This window comes from Polychytrium aggregatum (genome assembly GCF_025602895.1).
Source record: "Polychytrium aggregatum strain JEL109 chromosome Unknown BJ171scaffold_45, whole genome shotgun sequence".
Classification (NCBI taxonomy): Eukaryota; Fungi; Chytridiomycota; class Chytridiomycetes; order Polychytriales; genus Polychytrium; species Polychytrium aggregatum.
In genome coordinates, this window is record NW_026516247.1 from 247,726 (window position 1) to 273,647 (window position 25,922).

The following is a 25,922-nucleotide window of genomic DNA, read 5'->3' on the forward strand; positions in this document are numbered from 1 at the left end:
GACTCGACCAACGCACGCGGCGGAAGGGATCGAGTTGCACAGCAGCCCCGAAAAGTCGTGATGATGCATCGAGAGCGCCCATCGGCAGGTCGGTGGCAAACTCCCAGACTGGAAGAATTTGCATAGTCAATCGTGCGGACGGCGATCGAGTGCACAGCGAAAGTGCTCTTGGTCGGTGCTTTGGCCTCGACCACAGCATCCAGAGCTCGCCGTGGCCGCTCGTTGCACTTGATGACCGGTCGATGATGGCCATTCGATGATGACCACTCAACAATGATCAGTCGATGATGATCAGCCCATGATGATCACTCAACAATCAGCCGACGATCAACTAACGATCAACTAATGATCCAGGAGTACTGGCAGCTCCTGTCGCCTCCAAGACACCCGTCGCTCGCTCTCCCTCATCCCTGCTCTCCACCCATCCCTGCGTGCTGTCGACCGTGTGGCTCTTCCCTGAGGGTGGTTGCGCTGCTGTTGGTTGATCCAGGGTTGCCAAGAGGGTTCGTGCGGCTCCTGGGCACGACTTGCCGCCAGTCCTGGCCGCTCCCGCTCCGCCGAGGTACTTCCTCGGCCACCCGCTTGTTGGTGGACCCCAACGACAAGCCTTTGCCAGCGCTGCCAGCGCTGCCAGCGTCGCCAGCGTTGTCGGCATCGCCAGGCGGCTCTGGCAAAGATCGTCTTGCGAAGGGATCCCAGAGCGCCAATGCTCGGCTGTGACCGGCGTTTGGCGCGAAATCGACCGGGCTCGCCCGGCTGGCGGTCTCTTGGTCAGGTCGCCGATTAAAAGGCAGCACGGACGCTTTCCCGAGCCGCTTCTGCCGTCCCCGCGTCCAGAGCCAGAGCTTGCCGTTGGATCGTTGTCTGCTCACCAGCCCTGTTTGTTTGATTGCCAGCCTCTCGCCCATCCATGTCCGAGTCCTTCCTCCCCCGGAACGGCCAGCATCGCTCCAGGACCTCAAGGGTCGCCGCCATCCAGACACGCTCCATGACCCGCTCCTCCACGAGGCCGTCACTGCCCATCACCCCGACATCGCCTGTGCCGGCATGGCGCTGTATGGCGCTGGCCGATCCACACCAAGAGACCGCTCATCGCGATGGCCATCGCACCAAGAATGCCTGTATATCCAGGCCGATCCTGTCGCCAACTCTCATGCGCGACGCAGCCGCCCACAACCCAAACGCCGTCCCATCCCCCGCGATCCAGCCGCAGCGAGAACACATGGATGATGGTGCAAGACCCATCCCATCGTGCCCCAAGTACCTTTCCCGGGTGGTGGTGGCGCTCTTCGCCAAGCTTTGCCCCGACCTGCCCGCGCCCGTGCCGCCCAGCTTCCTGCCCTTCCTGAACCATGTGCTCGTCACCACCGACATCGGCACCCCTGTCGTTGTCCACGCGCTCTACTATCTCACACGACTCCGCACGCAGATCAAGTACTGCTGCAGCTCGTGTTTTCTCGGGACCTGGCGGGACCCCATGAGTCTGGTCCTGATGTTGCTTGTCCTCAGCAACAAAATTCTCGATGACCACACCTTCACCAACAAAACCTGGTGCGAGGTTTCTCATTCTGGCGGCCACTACATTGGCGTGTCCGAGATGAACCGGCTCGAGATGAAGATCCTGGATACGATCCAGTTCCGCGCCGTGGTGGCTGCTGAGCAGTATGACTCGTTTGAGCTCGATCTTCGATCATTTGTCGCCAAATCAACAAGAGCGAATCCTTGTCAGCGACTGCCATTACCGCCGAGCGACATGGACTGGACGCCCCAGCACCCTATCCCGCCCACAAGATCGAGCTGCTCGGGCCATTCGCAAGCCCAGCGATCACAGCCTGTGGACATCCAGCACCGATACCGAGCCTCGGATGCTCTGTGCGAAAGTATCGGCAATCCACATCGGTCCTCGCCTCGGACCAACACTTGCAGTTCCTCGGCCCCAACTGCATGCGGCTACCCAAGCCTCCGGCACGACGACCTGACGCTTCCGTTGCGGTCTTTGCCCCCAACACATGCCCATCGCACAAGATACGGCTCCGACCAAACCGGCGTCGGCGCACCAAAGCCGTTGGGGCGGGTGGATGCCGCTGGCACCTCCAAACAGTCGATTGGAGCATCATGCTCAAATACGAGGCAACGAGATCAGCGGTATTTGCCAGCGCACGATCGCAAAGACGACCATGGGCTTGTCTACTGTCACTCGCTGCTGGCAGCTTCGACAAATCAGAGGTCGAGCGCCCGGAGCAAGGTCCTGTGATAGAGCGAGGGGCGGACATCACCGTTCCTGTCTGGCCACTCCCCAAACCATATGACGATCAATGCAACACATTGCTGGACACACTGCTTCTACCGCCCTCGCAATTTAGACATGAATATACACTTTGTCCATCATCCATAGCGACTGCATATGACCTCAGAGGTGCTGAGGGCGAAGTGTGCTGACAAGGGCGGATCAGTGTATGTATTCAGGACCCAGAATCGAGCGGCCACTGGCCTCAGTACGGGCTGTCCCGGTTCGCTCTGTGAGTGCTGGAAATGCTTGATTTGTGCTTGAGCCGTTTCGATCGTCTCGGGCCAATGTCATCCTCTTGGCTATTTGGTGTTGCCGGAACGAACTCCTCATTTATGCTGGGTTCGGGCTGGGTCGATGGCGGCCGCTGCGCTTGCCTTGTTGATGCATCCATTGAATCAGCAACGTGTACGGTCCTGGGTTGGGGTGCGTTGGCCCGACCACGGCCTTTTTTCCGGGCAACATTCGGTCGTGACTGAGTGGCGCTCACGACTGACTCGACCCGGAGAGCATCGGGCGAAGCAATGTCGATCGAGACTCGTTCCGTGTCTACGCCATCCGGATCCGAAGCTGGGATCGGCGCTGCAGTGTTTGGGCTGAAGTGAATGGTGTTCATACCGGCGCTGAGATGGGTTTGGCCGCTGCTTTCGTCCATTACCCTGGCATCCAAGTCACCGCCACGATGTCCAGAGCTGACGAGGCTTATGCTCCTGTGCTCATGCAGGTCACTGCTGGCGGGAACGATATCGTCCCTAAAATATGATATGTTGAGTCCATCGTCGGCAGCCTGGTCTCCAAGGTCTTGATTCGTTTGCTGATCCACGGGATTGATCGTATCACCGCGAGTCATCTGAGCTGGGGCTGTTGCGTTTGCAACCGCAGCGATGAAGGGGTCTTGGGTGTGGTCCAAGCACAATTTCTGTCCAAGTCCATCAGAGACAGAGGGGGTGAGAGGGTGAACACTCGTGTCAGGCGAGCAAGTGTTGCGCAAGTGTTTTGGACACGCCAATGTGCTGAACAGACCTTCATCCATGGATGCTCCAAGGCTTGGTCTGTCGTGAGTCGCTGGGCTGGATCGACTGTGAGCAGGCCTTTAACGAGATCAATTGCTGCAATCCAAAAGAAAGGCGGTTAGGTGATTTTGCATATGGATCCGGAGAGCCTCGGCACAAGACCTACCTTCGGGCGAGATACTGTCCCACCAGGGCGATGGGAAGGCATATTTTCCGAGCTTGATTTGGTCTGTCATCCTTGGTGGCGCCAGCTCTTCTGAAAACGGCGGGAATCCTACCAAGCTGCGTGGAATTGGATAGAGACTCAACACTCAGCAAATAGTGCTGCTGAACTGCTTATGGCATCCGACAGGCGCCGACGTGGGATCATCCCACTTACCAGATATAAAGTATCACACCGCAACTCCACAAATCAACCGCCTTCGTATAGCTTCTGCCAGCGGCGTGTGTGAGCACTTCGGGAGCAACATAGTTTGGGGTGCCGCAGAGAGTTTTCATAAAGTTCTGCTCCCCTATCAGCTTAGCCAAGCCAAAGTCGCTCAGCTTGATGCGCATGTCATTGGCATCTTTAGAAACGAGCAAGACATTCTCGGGCTTGAGATCGCGATGAGAAATCTCCCTATCGTGGAGGTACTATCGATGGAGAAGCAGAATGAGCAATCGTGGAGCAGAGTCCGCTGTCGTTCTTGGATCCCACACAGCCGCCACAAATAATACCTTGAGGGCCGCGAAGAGCTGAAACATAACTTTCCGGGCATTGTCTTCCGAGAAGCGTGTTTCTTGGACGATGCGGTTGAAGAGCTCGCCACCTTTGACCCTGGTGGATTCCGTAGGCGAATATTGTGAGCGTCAAACCAAGTCAGTGGATATTGCATAGCACACTGCCGATATGAATCCCCCATCCCTGCTTTGATCTCTGCTGGCACCGGTAGCAGCATACTCACAGTTCCAGGATGATGCACACATCCTTTTGGCTGTTGTATACATCGTATATAGAGATAATGCACGGCTGATCCCGGCCGACGGGTAAGCATCCAGCCGCATCACATGCTGGCCTCGAATCGGCGCAATACATGCAGGCCGTACATGAGAAAGACTCATCAGGATGGAGATCTCGGCCTCAAGGCTTTCCAATACTTTGGCTTTGGCATTCTTGCCCTTGGAGATGACCTTGATTGCGTATCGCTTGCCAGTCTTGCGATGGGTGGCCTCGTACACAGTTGCGAAGCTCCCGCTGTTGTCCATCAGAACGAAGCCAGTGTCGCCCGCGGGCCGTCAGCATACGGTCGAAAGACCAAGACAAGGCCATTGTTCGACATGGCGCGCATAGCTTAGATATCGTACGGCATGGCTGTCGTTTGCCCAGCTTGCCCATACGCATTTGTCCAGCTTGCCCATGTGTATGGGCCATTGCCTTTCCATTTCCGAAACCCTTTCCGAATATAATGCAATTTTGGTCCTCCCACACCGCACAGGGCCTGGCGTGGTCGGCATCTAATCATTTTCTTGCAACCACATTGTTCTGGACGCACCTTCCGAGCTTACGGTTGACGACAAACTTGCCCCGGAGAGTCTACAGCCCCAGGAAGGTCAATCCTTTGGTGTCAGCATAGCCCACCGCCGCAAAAAAAAATAATCAGCGCACTTGGTGGCTCGCTCTCTCACCTCTTCGATTCCTGCACTCTTCTCTCCCTTGGGCAGCCGGAAGATGTAGACTGGCGGTTGGGCCATCATAGGAAGCATGGGTTAGCTCGTGCGAAAATACCGGTGACCAAGTCAAGGCCGCAGTGCAAAAGACGCATACATTGATCGTCAAAAGCCGCTCCTTTCTTGCTAGCATCGTAGACAGCCAGCTGGATGGTGTCGCCGTGGTGAAGCTGATGCCGTTGGTTCTTGGGAATGCGGACACCGTTGACGAACGTTCCATTGGTGCTGAGATGATATTTGTCAGTTCGTATGTGGTACACCAATCCTTGCATCTTTGACTCATATTTAGAGGCAGAGACATGCACTATCTGCTGACATGGTATGGTAAACAGCTGACGAGGGGGGGGAGACAGGGTGCACTGGCTATACCTGAGATCCTTGATGAAAACGCAAGTCCCATGGGTTGATCGATCCGAGCTAATGATCGATTCCTTCGGGGGTCAAGGTATTTAGCGTCAAAAATGCGACAGAAACGATGGCCCTTACTCTGGTTGGTGCGGCTGCTGTCGGTTGCCAGATCAACGAAGAACAGCCTCTTTCGCATGTCCGCAAAGTGTGCTGCTGGCACATCATGGGGATCCCATGACAATAATGCGTAAGGCGTGCATCATTGTTCAGGATACCTTGTAGATCAGACAGTGGCGATTGGAAACCATTGGAATGTTCGGGATGACAATGTCGCACTCTCGATTGCGGCCGAGAAGATACCCGCTTTTGTTGCTCTGGTTGGCATCGGCTTCAGATCCGCGCGGCGGTTCTGCGGGGGCGCTGTCTGCGGTCTTGTCGAGGACGACAGATGAGAGGCGCTCAGTCATGGACACTAGCACGCCCCATGTCGTATCCGTTATTTGAACTTGGTCCGAGTGCGTCGTCGAGGCCATCTTGAGGAGCATCGTCCGTCGAGATCGTGCCTGAGACAAGCAGCCAGGAAAGCCCAGGCGACCAGCACCAGATCCGCCCCAGAGCCAAATGGAGGCGCAAGGCCAGCGATCGATCCACCGATCGATCCGCCATCCATCCGGCTCGAGTGCGCGCACCGGTCGCCAGATCAGACCACACAAAGCCGACCAACACCCACAGATCCGACCGCCCGATCGCTCTGGACAAACGACCAGCAACAACCAGCAACAGCCAGCAACAACCAGCAACGACCTCTGGGAGCAGCAATGTCAGACAGAAAAAGCAGGGGTCATCCGACGATCCAGGGGAGCTTTGTTCACACCGATCGGCTCGAGGGCTCGGCCCCAGAGCAAGGCGGGCTCATCATCCGCAAAAAAGCTGCCCCCGACGCATCCGAGCATGTATTTAAGCAGCCGCAGCCCCGGGCCTCTGCTTTGGGGCTTGATACCCTTGCAAATCAGAAGAGGCTTGAGCGTGAGCAGCAAGGCGCCAACTCGGATGCTCAAAAGCGTCTCCGACTCGATTCAACCGACGAAGCACGAGAGTGTAGGTTACGAACGCAGCCATTCCCCGCCGTCCCTCAAGCGGTGCAAAGATTCATGTCTTGCAGCATCCCCGAACTAATGTGTATGGGCTCTCATTTGTGGTATCTCGGGCTGTCAGCTCGGTCGGAACATCCCTCACGATCGACACGGTATCGCGTACCCAAACCCGAGACTCCGTCGTATGGAGGAGGTGTTTCCGAGGTCGCCAGGGAGCGTTGGGTGGATCGGGAACGTCGTCGAGGTATGGCAAAGTCGCTTGTCGAGGTCCGTCGTGGTTCTGGAGCCGGCAGGGTCTATCGCAGTCAATGGTACGAATCGAGCTGTCTCGGCAAAGTTGAGTTCTCACATTTACTATCCACTTCTTCAAAGCGGGCGGTCTCCATCGCCCATCCAAAGACGGCCGGAATTCAGCCCCTGTGCAGCCACCAACGCCATCAAGCAGCAGATCCAGCGGTGGATGGGACGCCACTCCTTCCAGATCGTTGGGAGGAATGACCCCACGAAGTAAGATCAGCTCAAGTATGGGGTTGCTGTGTTCGGACGAGCGCCTGTGGCAGCACGACCCAAGCGTCGCTCAGCGTGAGATATCGACCAATTAATCAAGTGTTTGCACGGAAACGTACACAAATGCTCTGCCATGCGTCGCCCGATGTAGCCACAGCATCAACCTCAAAATACTCGTCGTGGGACCTCACCACTCCGAAGCACTCCACCGGCTATGAGGATGCGGGTCCGCTTGCATCCTCGCATGAGGAACTTGCTGACTGGGATGGAGAGCAGCAGCGCCTCGATCGCGAGTGGTACAATCAAGAGGAAGGAGGGGTAGGTGTTGTGAGAGCTGAGAGCTGAGAGCTGAGAGTTGAGAGCTGAGAGTTGAGAGCTGAGAGTATGTGTCGCTGATTTATTTTCTTACGACGCTTACTGTCCTACCATGGAGACTAGGCTGCCGATGACTACCACAATCCATTCCGCGATTATGAGGATTACTACCGCAAGAAAGAGGAGGAACTCACAAAGCAGCAAGTGGTAGGACACAATCCACCCCCCCCCCAACGCATGTTGTCGGTTTTCCTGTTCTCGTGGGCTGTGCCGTTCAGCCGATGCTATTCACTGACAGTCCCAATTTACTTGAACTTGCAATGGCGATGCTCACGGAAGAAAAAAATATCAGCGCGACAGGCCCAATACAACAGAGACAACGATATGTGGGAAACGAACCGCATGCTTACGAGTGGCGTCGTCCAGCGCACCGAGGAGGACTTGAACTTTGAAGACTCAGGCGAGGTGAGCAGTCGCCCAGGTCCAGATATCCCAAGAGTCGTGCTGAGGACAGCCTCATATCAACGTGCTGTGATCTGGAGCTTCTACATTTAGCAGGCTCGATCATCAACGATGTTGGGCGTCGCAGTCGTCTGGTCGTTGGTTGCGAGAGCCGACCTGGGCGCGTGGCGGATGTGGTCCATCAACCAACATGGCTGACTCCATCTGCTCTGCAGACACGAATCCATATTCTTGTCAGAGATTTGAAGCCTCCGTTCTTGGATTCCAAGATCGTCTTGACCAAGCAGCTGGAAGCGATCCAGTCGGTCAAGGACCCCACTTCCGACATGGCTGTCTTTTCTCGCAAAGGCAGCAAACTGGTTCGGGACCGAAGGGAGCAGAAGGAGCGAATCAAGGTATGTCCTTGATTGCAGTTAGAACCACCAAAGTGGAGGCTGACTCGCACGATTTGTCGACATGTAGGCTGCTCCAAAGTCTTGGGAGCTCGCTGGAACGGCGCTTGGAAATATCATGGGTGTTACCAAGCGAAAGGACGATCTACCAGAAGACACTGGGGAAGAGGAGTACAAAGGCGAAGCCAAATTTTCGGACCATCTCCATGAAAAGTCGGATGCAGTCAGCACCTTCGCCCAGTCGAAAACGATCCGCGAGCAGCGTGAATTTCTCCCTGCCTTTGCTGTGCGCGAAGAGCTGATGAACGTCATTCGCGACAATCAAAGTAATCAGACGCTACCATGCAAATCACACCATCTCGAAAGCTTGTTGCGGGCAATCGCATTTGTCACAGCAATTGACCATCCAATCCCGTTGTCTTATTCTCGGTTTACAGTTGTGATCGTTGTCGGCGAAACTGGCTCGGGAAAGACGACGCAACTGACTCAGTATTTGCATGAAGAGGGATACAGCAAATACGGTGTGATCGGCTGCACCCAACCGCGGCGTGTGGCCGCCATGTCTGTTGCCAAGCGAGTCAGCGAAGAAATGGACGTATGTTTTCGTCTGGCTGCTCTTGACAGCACTAGAGGTGGGGGGGGGCGGCGTCTGTTTTACCATGAAGCTTACTCATATGATGTGTTGGGGCCTCCAGACCAAACTCGGAGAGAAAGTTGGTTACTCGATCCGATTCGAAGACTGCACATCACCCGAAACCATCATCAAATGTAAGGCTTGTAGGATTGTCAATTTTCGATGGATTCCCGCAGACGCAGTGGCCGTTTACAAGTCGATTGGCTGTCGACCCTTTCGCCTCCCGGCTCCGCACTACATCACGCATTGGCCTACACATGCTAATGCGGCTGTTCATTGACTGCCTCTGGTCACGCCCTCTTGGTACCGAGGCTAGATATGACTGACGGTGTACTCTTGCGAGAATCTCTCACGACTCCAAACTTGGATCAGTACAGCGCCATTATCATGGATGAGGCACACGAGCGGTCTCTCCACACTGATGTCCTCATGGGCCTTCTCATCCGAAGTATGTCGACCAATTGCTCAGCGTAGTGCGAACGCCGCCTCGGTCCCGATGTACTAACAGCTCACTGTTGCCACCTATAGTCATCTCCCGCCGACGAGACTTGAAACTCATTGTCACATCGGCAACCATGAATGCTGAGAAGGTAACAAGTTAATGCTGCAGGACACACCTCGTTGGTTTCTTACGATGCTGACATGCAAACCACTCTTAGTTTTCGACCTTCTTTGGAAACGCTCCCATTTTCATCATCCCAGGCCGCACTTTCCCGGTCGACATCATGTTCAGTCGGACTGCCAGTGAGGATTATGTCGATGCCGCTGTGAAGCAAGTTCTTGCCATCCATCTTTCGCGACCCCCTGGGGACATCTTGGTTTTTATGCCGGGTCAAGAGGACATTGAAATTACTTGCGAGGTTGTGGAAGGTATGTTTCCCGCTGGTACAAGGTTCGAGACTTGAGGCAACCCACTCTGAGATCAAGCTGCCCACCCCTTTTAGTACATATTTTCCCAGTTCAACGTCGGCCCTTGCGTTTTGAATGATGGAGGGACACTCCTGTCGCGGTGCATGTTGACACTGCGTCTGAGACGAGGATGGAGCTGTTCCGAGAAACTATGCAGTGCATTAACATGCGTGAACGCCTTGTCCTGTGTCCTGATTCCCAGAGCGCCTTGCTCAACTCGATGATGCACCAGCCATGAGTGTTTTGCCGATATACTCTCAACTTCCTGCGGATTTGCAGGCCAAGATATTTGAACGTGCAAGCAACAGCGCTAGAAAGTGCATCGTCGCCACCAATATTGCAGAGACATCCCTAACAGGTGGGCTCTGATCGAAGTGATTCAAATTTTGGCTGTGAAGAGATTCAGAGTCGTTGAGGCAACGAATCAAGCCCGATAGCCATGTGGATGTTACCTTCATATAGATCATGGCCATGCCTCTCAGTTGTTTAGCCGACATGAACTAACACAACCATGGATAATGTAGTCGATGGCATCATGTATGTCATCGACCCAGGTTATTGCAAACTGAAAGTGTATAATCCAAAAATCGGGATGGACTCGTTGCAAGTGACTCCGATCAGCCAGGCGAATGCAGGCCAACGTTCGGGACGTGCCGGGCGTACAGGAGCCGGGTAAGGCGATGGCTCTTCAGTGGTCAGCCAGTGTGGGCTCGCGACTGGTTTATCGACAGCATACTAACGGGTTGCGTTGGGAATCCCGCTTCGACCTGATCTAGTACTTGCTTCCGATTGTATACCGAGTCAGCTTTCAACCATGAACTGTTCCCAAACAATATCCCTGAGATACAGCGGACCAACTTGGCCAATGTCGTGCTGCTTCTCAAATCACTAGGGATCAAGAGTCTCTTGGATTTCGAGTTCATGGATCCGCCTCCCCAGGTTTGTGGTCAACCGAGTGGAAATGTGATGCAGCCAGATCATGACATGGCACTTCGATCGCTATGAATCAACAGTTCTCGTTAGTCGATCACATCGCACCGTCCATAAGACTAATATGCCGCCAATGATATCACTCTGAACCAAAACAGGACAACATCCTAAACTCAATGTATCAGCTATGGGTGCTTGGTGCCTTGGACAATACCGGTGAATTGACCTCAGTTGGGAGCAAGATGGTGTCATTCCCACTGGAGCCGTCCCTGGCGAAAATGCTGATCGCCTCCGAGGATCTCCATTGTTCCGAGGAAGTTCTGGTATGCCAATGACTCGAGAAACATCGGTGTGAAGGCAGAGGGTACTACGAGGCGATCAGGCGCCGCGCCGTTGCAATCATCTGTCTCATCATTCCCATTGTCTGATTTCCGCAACCAAAGACAATTGTGTCGATGCTCTCTGTACCAACGGTGTTTTACCGCCCCAAGGAGCGCGCAGAAGAGAGCGACGCGGCACGAGAAAAGTTTTTTGTCGGAGAAAGCGACCATTTGACTCTGCTCTACATTTATCTTCAATGGAAGGCGAACGGGTAAGTAGAGCTGAACCTATCCACACCAAAGTGGCTCCGTGGTTGGCTGTGCAAATGAGACACTGATACGGAGTTTAACCGTATCGATTGCAAGTGCGATGCTCTTCACCAAGTCCCCAAAAGAGACATCGTATGTGATCCTGCTCGCGGGCGGTGGAAACAACCTTTCGACTAATGATGGCATACAACGGTTTCATTCGTGATGTCTTCGCATCTGTTGGAAACGCACAATCGATCATCGCGCGTCGTATCTGTGGAATATCCGCCCTGATGGGTGCTAGTTATCGGGATGACTGGTGCACGGAGCACTTCTTGCACTCAAAAGCCATGCGCAAGGCCCGGGAGGTTCGCACGCAACTGGCCGATATCATGAAATCTGAAAAGATGGCAAATCTTTCCTGTGGTATGGAGTGGGACGTAATCAGGTAAAAGAATCGGCCATGCTGATGCCGTCGCTTCGGCACCAGTTCATATCGAAGGCTGGCCAGCGTGTACCGATGGGGTGATGCAACCATATCTTGGCTAACACACGAGACAAACTTGGTCGCCAGAAAATGCATTTGCTCCGCGTACTTTCATCAATCTGCCAAATTGAAGGGTATCGGCGAATATGTCAATATGCGGACAGGCATGCCATGCCATCTGCATCCAACAAGTGCACTCTATGGGCGCGGCCATACATCCGACTATATTGTCTACCACGAACTTGTAATGACATCCAAGGAGTATATGCAATGCGTAACCGCTGTGGAAGCAGAGTAAGTGCCGATTTGCATCTATGAATACGGCCAGAGCTGTGCCGAAATGACTGCATAATGTGACGTAGATTGAAAGGCAGATTAGTAGATTCTTGAGTGCTGCGATCCAATATGCTGATGGCACCCGACGGTGATTCAAGGGGGGGGGGCGAACCTCGAACTAACAACCCATTCTGGAATATTGTAACATGGGGATTTACTTAGATGGCTGGCAGAACTCGGTCCCATGTTCTTCAGCATCAAAGAACAGCACTTTAGCCAGCGTGAGAAGCGACATCAGGATCGTGTGGAAATGTCTCATATGGAAGAGGAGTTACGGCTTGCAACCGAGAGAAAGCGCGCTGAGGACTCTGTCACAGAAGCGACCCCGGTCTCGAGGTAAAACGACAATGCAAGCGACCGTGTGGATATGATGGTGCGATTCGGATGCAAATCCAGGGACGATCTTATTGACACTGCCTCTTCAATCTCAAGATCCCGGATACTGACCCCCGGCAGAGGTCAGCGCGGGCGACGGGAGCCAGGAACTCCTCTGCAGCGAAGTCGTCTTGGGCTCTGAGCATTGAGGTTTTGTGGAAGGGAATAAACCCAAGTGAATTGTCACATCTATGAAAAATATGCTGATATCCAGAGAGGCCACCTTGGACAGGAAACCTGTGATGAGTGACTCAGCGAAAGATCCCAGATTTTAGGACACAACACAGTAACAAAGTTGCCGTTTGGAAGACGCTCCTCAGCCGATCAGGGCGATTTTTGTAATACAAGCGATCCGTCGCGACCGATTCACATGGAAAGATTGTCCTGAGAACGAATGTGACTACGCATCATGAGGGAGCGCAGGGTGTGGCAGATCAGGCAAGTAGTTGCCATAGCGCGAAACCCAATCACCCATCCCGCATCACCAAGCCATATTAGAGGTCAAAAACTCACACTTGTGTCTCGAGAGAGGTTGTCTCACGCAGCTACGTCGGATCACAGCCAAGGAACAAGATAGGCACAGCGAGGTGAATGGGAGAGGTTGATGACCGGGGGAAAGACGATGTCCAGGAATGTGAGAATTGAGTGGAAGGGTGAGATTGCCTGAAGCGAGAGGGAGGAGCTGAGAGAGGAGAGCAAATGAAGAACAGCCGGACGATTCGCTTGAGGTATGGATCCCAGCCTCGGATCATCACAATAATGGAAGTGTCCCTTGTCAATGTTGTCGTTGGGTCCTGAACCGATAAGCCAAACCGACGATCTGATTGAAAGAGTCTAGTATGAGAAAGGCGACTCCAGGAGAACCATATTCGTACTCCGGTTGGCACAAGAATCTTGTCGCCACAAGAAACCATATACGAATCCCTGTATCGTGAAACAGGAGGGTAAACCGATTGTAAGACGCTACGAGCAAGGCGGAGCACCCAGAGAGAGAGGTGAAGCACAGCGCAGTCGGAGGCGAAGTCAGAGTCATCGGCGCCAGCCAATCAGGGAATACACGCCGAGACAAACAAACATGACTCACAGTGCATCACGCGCAGCAGTCCACACGTGTTCCCAACGTGCATGATCATCACATCATCCCCTCCCCAAACTACGGCCACTCCTGCGAACAATAAGTCCAGGCTTGTCGGGGTACCGGCGGTGGAAGTCGGCTATCTTGTCGGGAGCGTTAACGTAGTTGGCGGGCTCCCAGCTGCGATGATCGGTCGAGTAGCCCTTCCAATCAACGAAATAGCTCAACTTACCGCGGACCAGCTTGGAGTCGAGGATCTCCTGGACTTCATACTCCAAGTGGTCGTCGACGCGGACTGGCGGAGGAGGGTCTTGGATGCGGCCGGGGAGGGTGTTCGACTTGTGGGGCTCGAGGAGGGAGACATGGAACACCGGATGGATCTTGAGATCCTTGGGAAGGTCGAGGCGGAAGGCGAGGGAACCGATGGCTTCGACGATCTTGTAGGGTCCAATGCGCTGGTAGTCCAACTTCTTGCTTGGACGGGTGGTCTTGATGTTGCGCGTTAGGACCCAGACTTGATCGCCAGGAGCGAACTTGGGAGCGTCGGACTTGTGGGCATCCGCAAAGCGCTTGTAGTCCGCCTTGGCCTTCTCGAGGTTCTCCTTCAGCAACGCCAAGTTGTGCTGAAGGTGTTCGACTCGGTCGGTCGCGGAGGGGACATCGAGGCTGGAAGGAAGGACCGGAGACTCGAATCGGGGGTTGAAGCCGTAAGTCGCCAGGAACGGGGAGGTCTTGGTCGAGGTGTGCTCGAGGTTGTTGTATGAGAACTCGGCGAGCGGAAGTAGCATCGCCCAGTCATCCTGCTGGTACGAGGTGTAGCAGCGGAGATGCTGGTTGATGACTTGGTTGACCCGCTCAGTCTGTCCATCGGTTTGGGGGTGGAACGCCGTGGACAGACTGGTCTTGATGCCGAGTTCCGAGCACAGGGCCTGCCAGAACCGCGAGGTGAACTGGCTTCCTCGGTCCGAGACGATGTCGTCTGGGAGACCGTGGAGGCGGAAGATGTTGTCGAGGAACAGCGACGCTGTTTCCTCGGCACTTGGGAGGGACCGACAGGGAAGGAAGTGGGCCATCTTGGTCAGGCTATCGACGACGACAAAGATGCAAGTCTTGCCGTTGGACTCGGGGAGGTCGGTGATAAAGTCCATCGTCACCAGAGACCAGGGTCGCGATGCCGTCGGGAGGGGCTGCAAGTATCCGAACGGCTTATGTCGAGGGACTTTCGAGCGTGCACAAGTGTCGCACGTCGAGACATAAGCCTGGACATCCTTGCGGATCGAGGGCCACCAGAACTGCCTCGAGATCAGTGCCCGAGTCCGCCGAATGCCAGGGTGTCCAACAGCGACAGGATCGTGGCATGACTTGAGGACGGGGACTCGGCATGACTTGGGAACAACGATCTTGTCCATGAAGGTGAGGAGATCATCCTTCAGGACATACTTGGGATCGTTGCGGAGCTGGTCCAGGGACGGGTCCTTGGGTTGCTCCTCGGCAATGAGCTTGAGCAAGTCCACGGGGCGAGTGGAACTTGCATCCGAGGAGCGACGGACGGCACAGGCGAACGACGAAGGTGGCAGCAACGGGGGAGGCTCCTTGGACACAGGTGCGGACGGAGGGACGTAGTCCGGGCGGCGGGAGAGAGCGTCGGCCTTGCCGTCCTTTGGACCTGGGAGATATTGGATCCAGAGGTCGAACTGAGACAAGAACTGCGACCACCGGGTCTGCGTGCCTGTCAATTTCTCACGACTAAGCTGTCATGAACTCAATCGGGTTCCCCTCCTCGCTCGGCCGGGACGTGTGCCTAACGCTGCAACCAGGTGGCTCGGGAGAGAACCCGGGCTGCTCCCGAGTCCCGTGGTTGCAACTGGTCCCGACTGTGGCGGGATCAGGTCGATGTCTGCTCGCCTGCCTGCGCCGAGACTAGTCGCAGGCATATGAACCCGACAGACGAGCCTCTTCCTTTGAGCTCGTCTTGCCTCTTGTACTTTTCGTAGTGTTCCTCGTCTCGAATATATTTGGCATTTCCGTCTTCCAGCCGCTGAATCCTTGACATTAGGCAAGACCTTCAACCACCCCCCCATATTCTGCCCTGCTTTTTTTCAAACCTGTCTGGCCCCTCCATCACCGAACAGGATGCCGCCATCCTCAAAGCAACCGTCAGCCATGTCGACGAGCACACTCAGGTACTCGACCGAATCTCAACCCAGCTGACCACTCAAAGGGCTGCCTTCAACGACCTTCGTGCCCTTGTCGTTCAGGACCAAGCCCAACGCCGTGCCGAGTTCAACGACGCCATAGCCCTTGGGGTCCACGAGGCTCTTCAAGCCCTTCGAGCCGCCCCTGGTCCTGCCCCTGTTGACCGCTACCATGACGACCCCGAGCCCCAAGCCCAACAAGGTCGTCCCGTTCGCCCTGCCCGTCAGACTCGGCCGGCTCTTGGCGTTGCCGCAAGGATGGGCCCTCCAGAACGCTTCTCGGGCAAGGATCCAAGCCGCCTCAACGCCTTCTTGGCCCACTGTCGTCTCGTATTCGCCTCCAATCCCCCGGACTACCCAACTGGAGTCGACAAGGTCTTCTACGCTCTATCCTACCTTGATGGCACGGCCGCCGACTACATGGCGCCGTTCATCGAAAAGATAGAAGCCCCTTGGGAGGAGCAACCCGAGGTCATCAACAACTTCGAAGCCTTCTCCGAGGCCCTCCGCACCGCCTTCGGCCGAGTCCAACCTGCTGTTGCCGCCGCCCGTGACCTCGTCAAGCTCTCTCAAACCGGCTCCGCTGCCACTTATGCCTCCGAATTCCGTCGCCTCCGTATCCACCTTGCTGATTGGGGAGACAAGGCGCTCATGTTCCACTACGAGCACAATCTCAAGCCGTCGGTTCAGGAAGAGTTGTCCCGTCAAGAGTTCGACTCCCTCGAAGAGCTCATCAGCGCCTCAATCCTGATTGACAACCGACAGGAGGACCAACGCTCGCGCCGTTCGGCCCACCGCCCCTCGGCCCCTGGGCCACGCCAAGTCCCACGCCCAGTTTTCCAAGCTCCCCGTCCCCTCACCCCTGGTCCGCAGCCCATGGACTTGGGCCAGACGGGTGCCCACCGACTGACTCCTGAGGAGAGGGAGGCCCTCCGACTGGCCGGGAAGTGCTACTACTGCCAGAAGGAAGGACATGTCGCCCTCCGCTGTCCCCTCAAGCTTGTCCCTCGCACTTCTCTTGTCCCCGCTCCCCTCGCCTCCGTGGATGCCAATAAACTCTCCGACCAGGAAAACTTCTCTGCCTAGAAAAGGTCAGAGCAGCTTTCCTAGGCGAGTCGTTTACACCACAATCTCCTCCTGCCCCCGCTGTACCATGCCACCTTGCCCCCGTTACCAGTTCTTGCTCACCTTCCGTGCCACCTTCTCCGGATCCTGTCATAGAACCCCAACCTTCCATTGATATTCTCATCCTGCACAACTCGGAGCCTATTGCCGCGACAGCCATCATTGACACTGGCGCGGTCACTTCCTTTATGGACTTTGAATTTGCAGCACGGCATAACCTTCCCACGTTTGCTTCTTCATTCCTGATAACTCTTGCTGATGGCTCTGCTCTGAAGTCCAGTCACAGTGTTTGTGTCCCGATGGTCGCCGGCGACAATCACTACGAACAAGCTTCGTTCGCACTGATTGAGCTGGCGTCCCACCCCATCATTCTGGGAATGGACTGGATTTCGAAGCACAAACCCCATTTTGATTGGCACCACAATTCTGTTTTTCTCCCGTGCACGCCAATCCACTCCATGCCCTCACCTCCCGAACCTTTGCTCTTGCCTGCTGCCGAGTCCGAGTCCTTGCCCGTCGAGTCCGAGCCCCACCCCGTCGCGTCCCAGTCTTGCTCCGCCGTGCCCGAGACCTGCCCAACCAAGGTCGACCAAGTGTCCGCACCGTTGCCCCAAGCTGTCCCCGTTGCCAAGCCGAGCCCTCGCCCGAGTGTGAGCCTGGTTGGTGGCATCCCATTCCGTCACGCAATCAAGAACGAGAACCTTGAAGTATTCTTGCTGGATGCTGCCCGTCTTGTTTCCCTGTGCTCTGTGGGGGTCGCAGGTCCCACCCCCGTCGAGAAACCTCAGCCAGAGGTGCCGTCCAAGTACTCCGAGTTCTCGTCCGTGTTCTCCAAGGTCGAGGCGGACAAGCTTCCCCCACATCGCCCCTACGACCACAAGATTTCCTTGGTCGAGGGCGCCTCTCCCTCGTTCGGCCCAGTGTACAACCTGTCCAAGCTCGAAATGGAGGCCCTGCATGACTATGTCCAAGAAAACCTGTCGAAGGGGTTTATCCGACGTTCCGAGTCCCCGGCTGGCGCTCCTGTTTTGTTCGTGAAGAAACGTGATGGCTCACTTCGTCTGTGTGTTGATTACAGGGCCCTCAACAAAATTACCATCCCGAACCGCTGTCCGCTCCCGTTGATCTCTGAGACCTTCGACAACCTCGGAAAGGCAAAGGTCTTCACGAAGCTCGACATGCGAGGCGCATACAACTTGTTGCGCATCGCTGAGGGCGAAGAGTGGAAAACCGCCTTCCGTTGTCGTTATGGTCATTTTGAGTACACGGTGATACCCTTCGGTTTGATGAATGCCCCGGCCACCTTCCAGTCCTTTGTCAATGACGTTCTTCGGGAGTACTTGGATCAGTTTGTTGTCGTCTATCTTGACGACATCCTGATATACTCTAGTAATCCCGAAGAACACGAAGCCCACGTCCGCAAGGTCTTGTCCAAGCTCCACGAGGCCAAGCTCTCACTCAAGCTCGAGAAATGCGAGTTCGACCGCACATCCGTGACCTTCCTGGGTTTTGTGATCTCCCCAGAAGGAATCTCAATGGACCCTGAAAAGGTCCAGGCAATCCAGGAATGGGAAACTCCGAAATCCGCCCATGATATCCAAGTGTTTTTAGGCCTCTCAAATTTCTACCGCCGTTTTGTCAAGGATTATTCCAAAATAGCCTCTCCACTCACTGGCCTCCTCAAGAAGGACTGCAAGTTTGCCTGGTCCGCACCTGCTGAAGCCGCCTTCTCCCGACTCAAGAACGCCTTGAGCACTGGTCCTGTCCTGCGACACTACGATCCCGATCGCCAATGCGTCCTGGAGACGGACGCGTCAGATTACGCCCTGGGCGCGGTACTGAGCCAGCGTGACGACGAGGGTCAACTTCACCCCGTCGCATACTACTCCCGCAAGCTTTTGCCCGCCGAAATGAATTATCAAGTTTACGATAAGGAGCTTTTGGCAATTGTGGTTGCCTTTAAGCATTGGCGCCACTATCTCGAGTACTCTCCCCAGGTCGCCGAAGTTGTCACGGATCACAAAAATCTCGAGTACTTCAACACGTCCCGCAATCTCAGCCGCCGCCAAGTCCGTTGGTCGGAAATCCTAGGCGACTTTCACTTCGTGATCCGCTACCGCCCGGGAACACTCAACTCTGCCGCCGACGCCTTGTCCAGGAAGGACAAGACTCGTAAGGAGGGAGGTGACTCCTGTAGTTCCCCAAACCTACACACGCTTCTCCCACCCCAGCTCTTTGTTTCCGCCCTTCGTGCTGTTCCTGTTGCTTCCGAGGCCCATGACATCACTGCCATGATCAAGTTGAAACTCAGGAACGACCCCACCTTTGAACCCATCCTGTCCCAGCTTGCCAAGGACCCCACTTCCCGTCCAGGATACTCCGTGGATGGAGAGCTGCTCCTGTTCGAAGGCCTTGTTTGTGTCCCAGATGCCCCTGAACTCAAGAGGGAGATCCTACAAGAGTGTCACGACTCGGCCTCTGCTGGCCACTTCGGGATTGCCAAGACCTATGAGTTGGTCTCCCGCACCTTCCACTGGCCATCAATGCGCAAGTACATCAAAGATTACGTCTGTGAGGGACTGACCCACATGTGAACATGACGCGAGAGACCACTCGCGTCATTCCTGCAACATGTCCACCATCGCGCCATCAATCACATCACTTCCCACGCCTCGACACACTCCTCGACCCGAGTCCACCCCCGTCCCGTCTCGGACTCGAAATATAAAGAACCCTCGCCTAGAGCTCCGGGACGGGGAGGGGACTCGATCGGGGGGATCTTGAACTTCGACCCACGCCCTTTGAACGCTGAATAAATTTATCTTCAACCTCCTCTTTTCCTGGCCCTCCCATCATGGATCCTGACAACGTCTCTGGGTGCGAAACTTGCCAACGAAATAAGCATTCACGACACAAACCCTTCGGTTTCTTGGCCCCCCTCCCGGTTCCTGATCGACCTTGGTCCTCGGTATCGGTAGATTACATCACTCAGCTTCCCGAGTCTTCCGGTCACACCGCCATTTGTGTTTTCGTTGACCGGTTCTCCAAGATGGCTCACTTCGCTCCTTCCTTCAATGAAGCTACCACTGAAGATACCGCCAGGATGTTTTTTGACCGCGTATTCTGCCAACACGGCCTCCCGGACGACATCGTCTCCGACAGGGGCTCAACCTTTACGTCCAAGTTCTTCAAGGCCCTCCTCGATTTGCTCAAGGTCGACCATAAGATGTCAACCGCCTTCCACCCCCAAACAGACGGACAAACTGAACGAGTCAATTCCGTACTTGAACAGTACATTCGATGTTATGTTAACTTCCAACAGGATGATTGGTCAACTCTCCTCCCTCAGGCGGAATTTCCGTACAACAATACCAGTCAAGCAACTATCGGATGTTCGCCATTTTTTGCCAACACCGGCGTCAACCCCAAATTCTCGATCACGCTTCCCCGCGTCACCAAGACCACAAGTCTCGCAAGAGATCGGGTACAGGAGATCCAAGCCTTGCATGAGGAACTCAAATTCAACATCCAGCTAGCACAGGAATCCCACGCCAAGTACTTCGACGCCAACCGATGTCCCGGTCCCTGCTTCAATGTTGGTGACCGAGTCTGGCTCTCGGCGAAGAATATCAAGACCACACGACCAACCGCCAAATTGGACAATCTCAAACTTGACCCGTACAAGATCCTCGCCAAGGTCGGGCCAAGATCATTCAAGTTGGACTTGCCGGCGTCCATGAAGGTCCACCCCGTTTTCCACATGCCGCTCCTGGAACTGGCTCTGGATGACAAGATCCCCGGTCGGGCCCCCGCCCGACCTCCTCCAGTTCTCATCAAAGGCAATGAAGAATGGGAAGTTGAGCGAATTTTGGACTCGAGGTTGTTCAGGGGTAAGCTTCAGTACTTCGTGCACTGGAAGGGGTACACGGAGATGGACCGCACGTGGGAGCCCGCGGACAACCTCGAGCATGCGGGACAACCTGTCAAACTCTTTCACAGGAGCTACCCCAGCAAACCTGGCCCTCTCGGAGTTCGGTCGCTGAGAGGGAGATAATGTCATGGACTACATCGATGTCGCCCTCCTCGCTCGGCCGGGACGCGTACCTAACGCTGCAACCAGGTGGCTCGGGAGAGAACCCGGGCTGCTCCTGAGTCCCGTGGTTTGCAACTGGGCCCGACTGTGGCGGGATCACGCCGATATCTGCTCGCCTGCCTGTGCTGAGGCTGGGCGCAGGCTTATAAACCCGGCAGACGTGCCTCTCCATTTGAACACTCATTGCCTCTTGTATTTTCATCTTGTGTTTCTCGTTTCGAATGTATTTAGAGTTTTCGTTTTCACTTCTCTTCCCAGCTGCCGAGTCCCGGACACCAGGATGGGCAGCGTGGCAGTCCTTACAAGCTCTGGCTCTCTCCGTTTCCCTGACTGGCGGGGGAGCGGGCAGGGCAGGTGCGGATGTAGTGGCCAGGTTCGCCGCAATATAAGCACTGGTTGTTGGTGTGTCGATGGCTTTTCTTAGCTTCGCGGGGGCTGAGGTCGGTGGTTCCAATATCGATGTTCATCCAGTCGTTGAGGGACCTGGCTTGGAGGACTTGTGGTTGTCGACGCGGACGGTAACCATATTTTTGACGATCCTCGAGAATCCTGGCTTCGAGGCAGGCAGAGATTTGAATAAGTTCGTAGAGTGTCAGATCACGGGATCAAGAGGAAGTCAAAAGAAGAAGATAGAGAAGGGTTTTATTGATCTTAGCGACGCTAGGATCTAGAGTCAAGTGTGTCTGGGGTCGAAGGTGATGACCAGAAACATGAGCGGGCGAAGGCGGGCTATTTATCTGTCTGGCGGTCCCGGAGGCGAAGCCTGCGGCAGCGGGGGCGAAGCAGCGGAGGCGGCGGGACAGCAGCCAGGCAGCAGCGGCTAACCGGAGAAACATGTGAAAGTCTGACAAATGCTCGGTGGCTGACAAATGCGGGTGACACAGCATCTGACTAATGCATGGTCGATGACAAATGCAGGGACACAGAGCGGCGTGTGCAACATGAGAGCAAGGAGAAAGGAAAGGCGTCACAGGACAAAGGAAAAAGAAAGTGTGCAACGCAAACAGTGACACAAGTGCGACGGTGCAGCCAAGCGGGCACAGGGATCTGTGACATAGAGGGTTTCAGGCGCTTAGTCGTGGATGGCCAACATGTCTTTCACTTCGCGTTTGAGTCCTCGTTCATACTGTGCGATGAAGGCTACCTAATTTCATGATTTCGGCTTATTTGAGCTGGAAAACCGGGACATACACCGAAGCGGGGCCACGGCCTTGCACAAGCTTCATGAGCGACGTCTCCGCTCGTTTCTGAGCGTGAGGGTCGCCGTACCTCGCCTCCAGTTGGTTCCGAAACCGATCGAAGTCTTGAAGCAAGGGGCTCCCCAACTACACCAAGCTGGCATGCCAGTTAGCAGGAGGGCCAACGAGCCGGGATCCTTCAAGGCCGACACGGTGCCGTTAGGTTGGGTAACGAGCGCCATTCAAAATCAGGAGTATGTTCGCTTTGGTCAAATAGACTTTGGAGGTAGCGGCGATTGCCGTCAAACGGGTCAGGAAATCTCACAATCGGGTCAGCATGAAGGGGAAGAGCAGTCTGATGGAACAAGCGGGGAACCGGGACGATGGGACAATGGGATAATGGGATAATGGGATAATGAGACTATGGGTGTCAGATCACGGGATCAAGAGGAGATCAAAAGAAAAAGATAGAGAAGGGTTTTATTGATCTTAGCGAGGCTAGGATCTAGAGTCAAGTGTGTCTGGGGTCGAAGGTGATGACCAGAAACATGAGCGGGTGAAGGCGGGCTATTTATCTGTCTGGCGGTCCCGGAGGCGAAGCCTGCCGCAGCGGGGGCGAAGCAGCGGAGGCGGCGGGACAGCAGCCAGGCAGCAACGGCTAACCGGAGAAACATGTGAAAGTCTGACAAATGCTCGGTGGCTGACAAATGCGGGTGACACAGCGTCTGACTAATGCATGGTCGATGACAAATGCAGGGAAAACAGAGCGGCGTGTGCAACATGAGAGCAAGGAAAAAGGAAAGGCGTCACAGGACAAAGGAAAAGGAAAGTGTGCGACGCAAACAGTGACACAAGTGCGACGGTGCAGCTAGGCGGGCAGAGCGATCTGTGACATCCCCCCCAGAAAAATTGTGCTCAAGTCAAACCATCAATTTTTCGATCCCGAGTTGCGTTGCACTTGTGCTTGGCAAAGGTCGATCAGTGTGTCCATTTCCGGAAGGTTGCGGTTGCGGCTGAGGAAGTCGTGGATATCTGCGAGTCCTCCATCCAAGAGTTCGGCCAGTGGTGCCCACGAGTCGTAAGATGGGTCGTATCCCTGCCAGCGGAGCAAGAACTCGTGTCGATATCCAGGAAGTCGACGTCGTCGGTTGATCCTGTGTCCAATGATCGCTTCGAACACTGATTCGTCGTTGTGGTTGGGTCCGGGTTCATCAAACACAAGTTGGTCGGTCGATGGTGTGTTGTAGGGGACGAGGGCGGAAGCGGGGAGTTCGGTTGTAAATCGGAGGGTCCTCGGGAGTCGAAGTCGATATCCAGTCGTTCCGATCTTCTCGATGATCTTGAAGGGTCCCAAGTACGGCATCCGCATCTTGGAGGGTGTGACGTCGTCCGTGCTGAAGTGATACGCGGTCGTGTCGATCAGGACTTGGTCGCCAATGTCGTAGCTGATATCGCGTCGATGTCGGTTGGCGTAGTACAGGGCCCGGTCCTGGGCCTTGCCGATGTTGTCCGAGACCAAGTCCAGAGTCGCTTGCATCTCCTCGATCGACTGTGCTGCAGGGTTGGACTCGGCGATGATGTCGGTGTTGGCAGGAGTGCGAGGATGCTGACCGTGCATCAGGAAGAAGGGCGAATGTCCAGTCGAAGCTGAGCTGTGTGAGTTGAGCGCGAACTGGATGTATGGCACTTGATCGATCCAGCGGGAGCCGAGGGCCAGAGTCGAACAGCGGATGGCCTCGGCGACGGTTGCCACAAAGCGTTCGACTTGTCCGGCGGCCTCGTGGTGGTGGGCAAAGGCGATCCGGAGTTCGGTCTTGAGCAGAGTGTTAAGTCCTGTCCAGAAGGCCGACCGGAAGCGTGTGTCGTGATCCGAGATGAAAGTGCCGGCGAGTCCAAAGTGCACAAAGACATCGCGGAAGTACTGGCGGGCGACGTCTTCGGCCGAGTCGGTCTTGTTGCCAGGAACCAGGACGACGTACTTGGTGAGGGAGTCGACAAAGATCGTGATCGAGTTGAAGGTGCGTCCCGAGAGTGAGTCCGTGACAGGCGGGAGTCCGAGGATGAAGTCGAGGGCGACAGTGTCCATCTTGCGGGTGGCCACAGGGATCCGGGAGAAGTGACCGTATGCTTGTTGTCGTCGGATCTTGGCTCGCTGGCAGATGTCGCAGTGCGAGACCCACTCGGCAATGTCCTTGGACATGGCGGGCCAGTAGTAGTGTGTCGAGATGGCCTTGTAGAGCGTGTTGGTGCCGGGGTGAGCTGCACAGACAGAGTCGTGGTGGTCCTTGATGATCGAGATGCGGAGGTCCTTGCCGGGGATGCAGATGCGGGTCGAGTCGAAGTAGAGAATCCCGTGTCGAAGTGAGAAGCGGTGCAGCTGTGCCTTCATCCACGGCTTGAGTCCGTCGGTCGAGTTGTCGCGGAGGACCGAGATCAGTGCTGACAGGATCGGGTCGGAGCTGTACTGAGTGCGGATGGTGTCCAAGAGATCGTCGGGCGAGGGTCCGAGGTTGACAATCGCGTTGATGATCGAGACTTGGACGGCCTTGGAGATGGCTGTCGGTGTGCGCGAGAGCACGTCGGCGACCTTGTTCCACGAGCCGGGGATCCACTGGATCTCGAGGTCAAAGTCCAGCATCGTGTCGATGGCTCGCTGTTGGCGCTTGTTGAGGGTCTTGGAGTCGAGGATGTGCTTGAGCGCCTTCTGGTCGGTGTGGAGGAAGACTTTGCGGCCGACGAGGTAGTTCTTGAACTTGTCGAGGTGGCGGGTGATCGACAGCAGCTCGCCGTTGTAGGGCGAGTAGTTGAGTTCGGATCCGTGCAGTTTCTGCGAGTTGAAAGCGATGGGGCGCACCGTGCCGGATCCGTCCATGTCCTGCCCGATCCATCCACCAATCGATGCGCTTGACTCGGACCAGTCGGTGAAGAGGTGAATGTCCTTGTCCGGGTTGACCATGTGCAGCGACTGAGGCGAGAGCAACTTGAGCTGCTCGAAGGCGGCGATGGCGTTGTCGTCCCAGACGACGGACTTGGTCGAGTTGGCGGAGCGGGTGGTGATCAGAGTCGAGAGTGGACCGGCGAGGGCAGCGTAGCCAGGGACAAAGCTCATGATGGTGTTGGTCAAGCCGAGGAAGCTGCGGAGTTCGTGTTCGGTCGTTGGTCGCGGGTAGTTCTTGATGGCGTCGATGCGCGAGGGATGCACTTGGATGCGTCCTTCGCCGATGATGAAGCCGAGATAGGTGACGGTCGAGTTGAAGAACGAACACTTCTCGGGTCGGATCTTGAAGCCGTGTCGGTGGATCTTGTCGAGGACCAGTTCGATGTGGCGGATGTGCTGGTCCTCGTCCTCGGATGCGATCAGGATGTCGTCGATGTAGACGAACACAAAGTCGTCGATGAACTCGCGGAAGATGTCGTTCATCGCGGCTTGGAACACGGAGGGACTGTTGGCGAGGCCGAAGGGCATCACAAGCCACTCAAAGTGGCCGTACTTGGTCCTGAAGGCCGTCTTGGGGGTGTCGGCGTCGGCAATGCGGATCTGGTGGAATCCGCGTTGCAAGTCGAGCTTGGAGAAGACACGGCACTTGGACAGGCGGTCGATGATCTCGCGCATGTTGGGCAGCGCGGTGCGGTCCTTGACGGTGATCTTGTTGAGGGCGCGGAAGTCAAAGACGAGTCGGAACTTGTCGCCCTGCTTGACCCAGAAGATCGGTGCGCCGAAGGGCGAGACGGACTTGCGGATGTGGCCGATCCGGAGCAATCGGTCGAGTTCGTCTTTGAGACGAGCGAGTTCTTCGGCCGACATTTGGTAGAGCGACGACCAGGTTGGCTTGGCAGAGTCGTCGAGTCGGATGTTCATGTCGATGCCGGGTCGGTGAGGCGGGAGTTCCT

General features: G+C 55.5%; 3 protein-coding genes across 3 annotated transcripts; 2 read left to right on the forward strand and 1 right to left on the reverse strand.

The window, feature by feature from the left end:
• The first annotated feature begins 708 nt into the window (after positions 1 to 708).
• Positions 709 to 2,365, forward strand: BJ171DRAFT_520672 (uncharacterized protein). The gene has a single exon (XM_053112454.1). The coding sequence runs from the start codon at positions 911 to 913 to the stop codon at positions 2,252 to 2,254; it is 1,344 nt and encodes a 447-aa protein (XP_052962961.1). The 5' UTR covers positions 709 to 910; the 3' UTR covers positions 2,255 to 2,365.
• A 66-nt stretch (positions 2,366 to 2,431) lies between these two features.
• Positions 2,432 to 5,933, reverse strand: BJ171DRAFT_520673 (kinase-like domain-containing protein). The gene is made up of 12 exons (XM_053112455.1): positions 5,631 to 5,933; positions 5,377 to 5,438; positions 5,105 to 5,232; positions 4,966 to 5,015; positions 4,833 to 4,873; positions 4,387 to 4,534; positions 4,245 to 4,309; positions 4,018 to 4,117; positions 3,680 to 3,933; positions 3,467 to 3,582; positions 3,311 to 3,396; positions 2,432 to 3,206 (listed from the first exon to the last, which is right to left on the reverse strand). Exons 1-12 carry the CDS (start codon positions 5,898 to 5,900, stop codon positions 2,493 to 2,495), a joined length of 2,034 nt encoding a protein of 677 aa, XP_052962962.1. The 5' UTR covers positions 5,901 to 5,933; the 3' UTR covers positions 2,432 to 2,492.
• Positions 5,934 to 6,095: 162 nt separating this feature from the next.
• Positions 6,096 to 12,900, forward strand: BJ171DRAFT_520680 (pre-mRNA-splicing factor ATP-dependent RNA helicase PRP16-like protein). Its single transcript, XM_053112456.1, has 23 exons — positions 6,096 to 6,453; positions 6,571 to 6,693; positions 6,822 to 6,971; positions 7,108 to 7,274; positions 7,395 to 7,478; positions 7,611 to 7,736; positions 7,949 to 8,128; positions 8,196 to 8,451; positions 8,563 to 8,720; positions 8,821 to 8,893; positions 9,076 to 9,207; positions 9,288 to 9,349; positions 9,419 to 9,629; positions 9,871 to 10,026; positions 10,193 to 10,340; positions 10,445 to 10,607; positions 10,757 to 10,921; positions 11,042 to 11,190; positions 11,472 to 11,615; positions 11,742 to 11,948; positions 12,153 to 12,326; positions 12,423 to 12,748; positions 12,878 to 12,900. Exons 1-22 carry the CDS (start codon positions 6,174 to 6,176, stop codon positions 12,505 to 12,507), a joined length of 3,393 nt encoding a protein of 1,130 aa, XP_052962963.1. The 5' UTR covers positions 6,096 to 6,173; the 3' UTR covers positions 12,508 to 12,748; positions 12,878 to 12,900.
• Positions 12,901 to 25,922: the final 13,022 nt, after the last annotated feature.

Coding starts and splice junctions, on each gene's coding strand:
- BJ171DRAFT_520672 (XM_053112454.1), top strand. CDS start 911: ATGTCCGAGTCCTTCCTCCCCCGGAACGGCCAGCATCGCTCCAGGACC.
- BJ171DRAFT_520673 (XM_053112455.1), bottom strand. CDS start 5,900: ATGCTCCTCAAGATGGCCTCGACGACGCACTCGGACCAAGTTCAAATA. Junction 4,535..4,832: donor GTCAACCGTAAGCTCGGAAG/GTGCGTCCAGAA, acceptor GATGGACAACAG/CGGGAGCTTCGCAACTGTGT. Junction 4,118..4,244: donor GTGTGCATCATCCTGGAACT/GTGAGTATGCTG, acceptor GGAATCCACCAG/GGTCAAAGGTGGCGAGCTCT.
- BJ171DRAFT_520680 (XM_053112456.1), top strand. CDS start 6,174: ATGTCAGACAGAAAAAGCAGGGGTCATCCGACGATCCAGGGGAGCTTT. Junction 9,630..9,870: donor TACTTGCGAGGTTGTGGAAG/GTATGTTTCCCG, acceptor CCTGATTCCCAG/AGCGCCTTGCTCAACTCGAT. Junction 12,327..12,422: donor GAAGCGACCCCGGTCTCGAG/GTAAAACGACAA, acceptor TTCAATCTCAAG/ATCCCGGATACTGACCCCCG.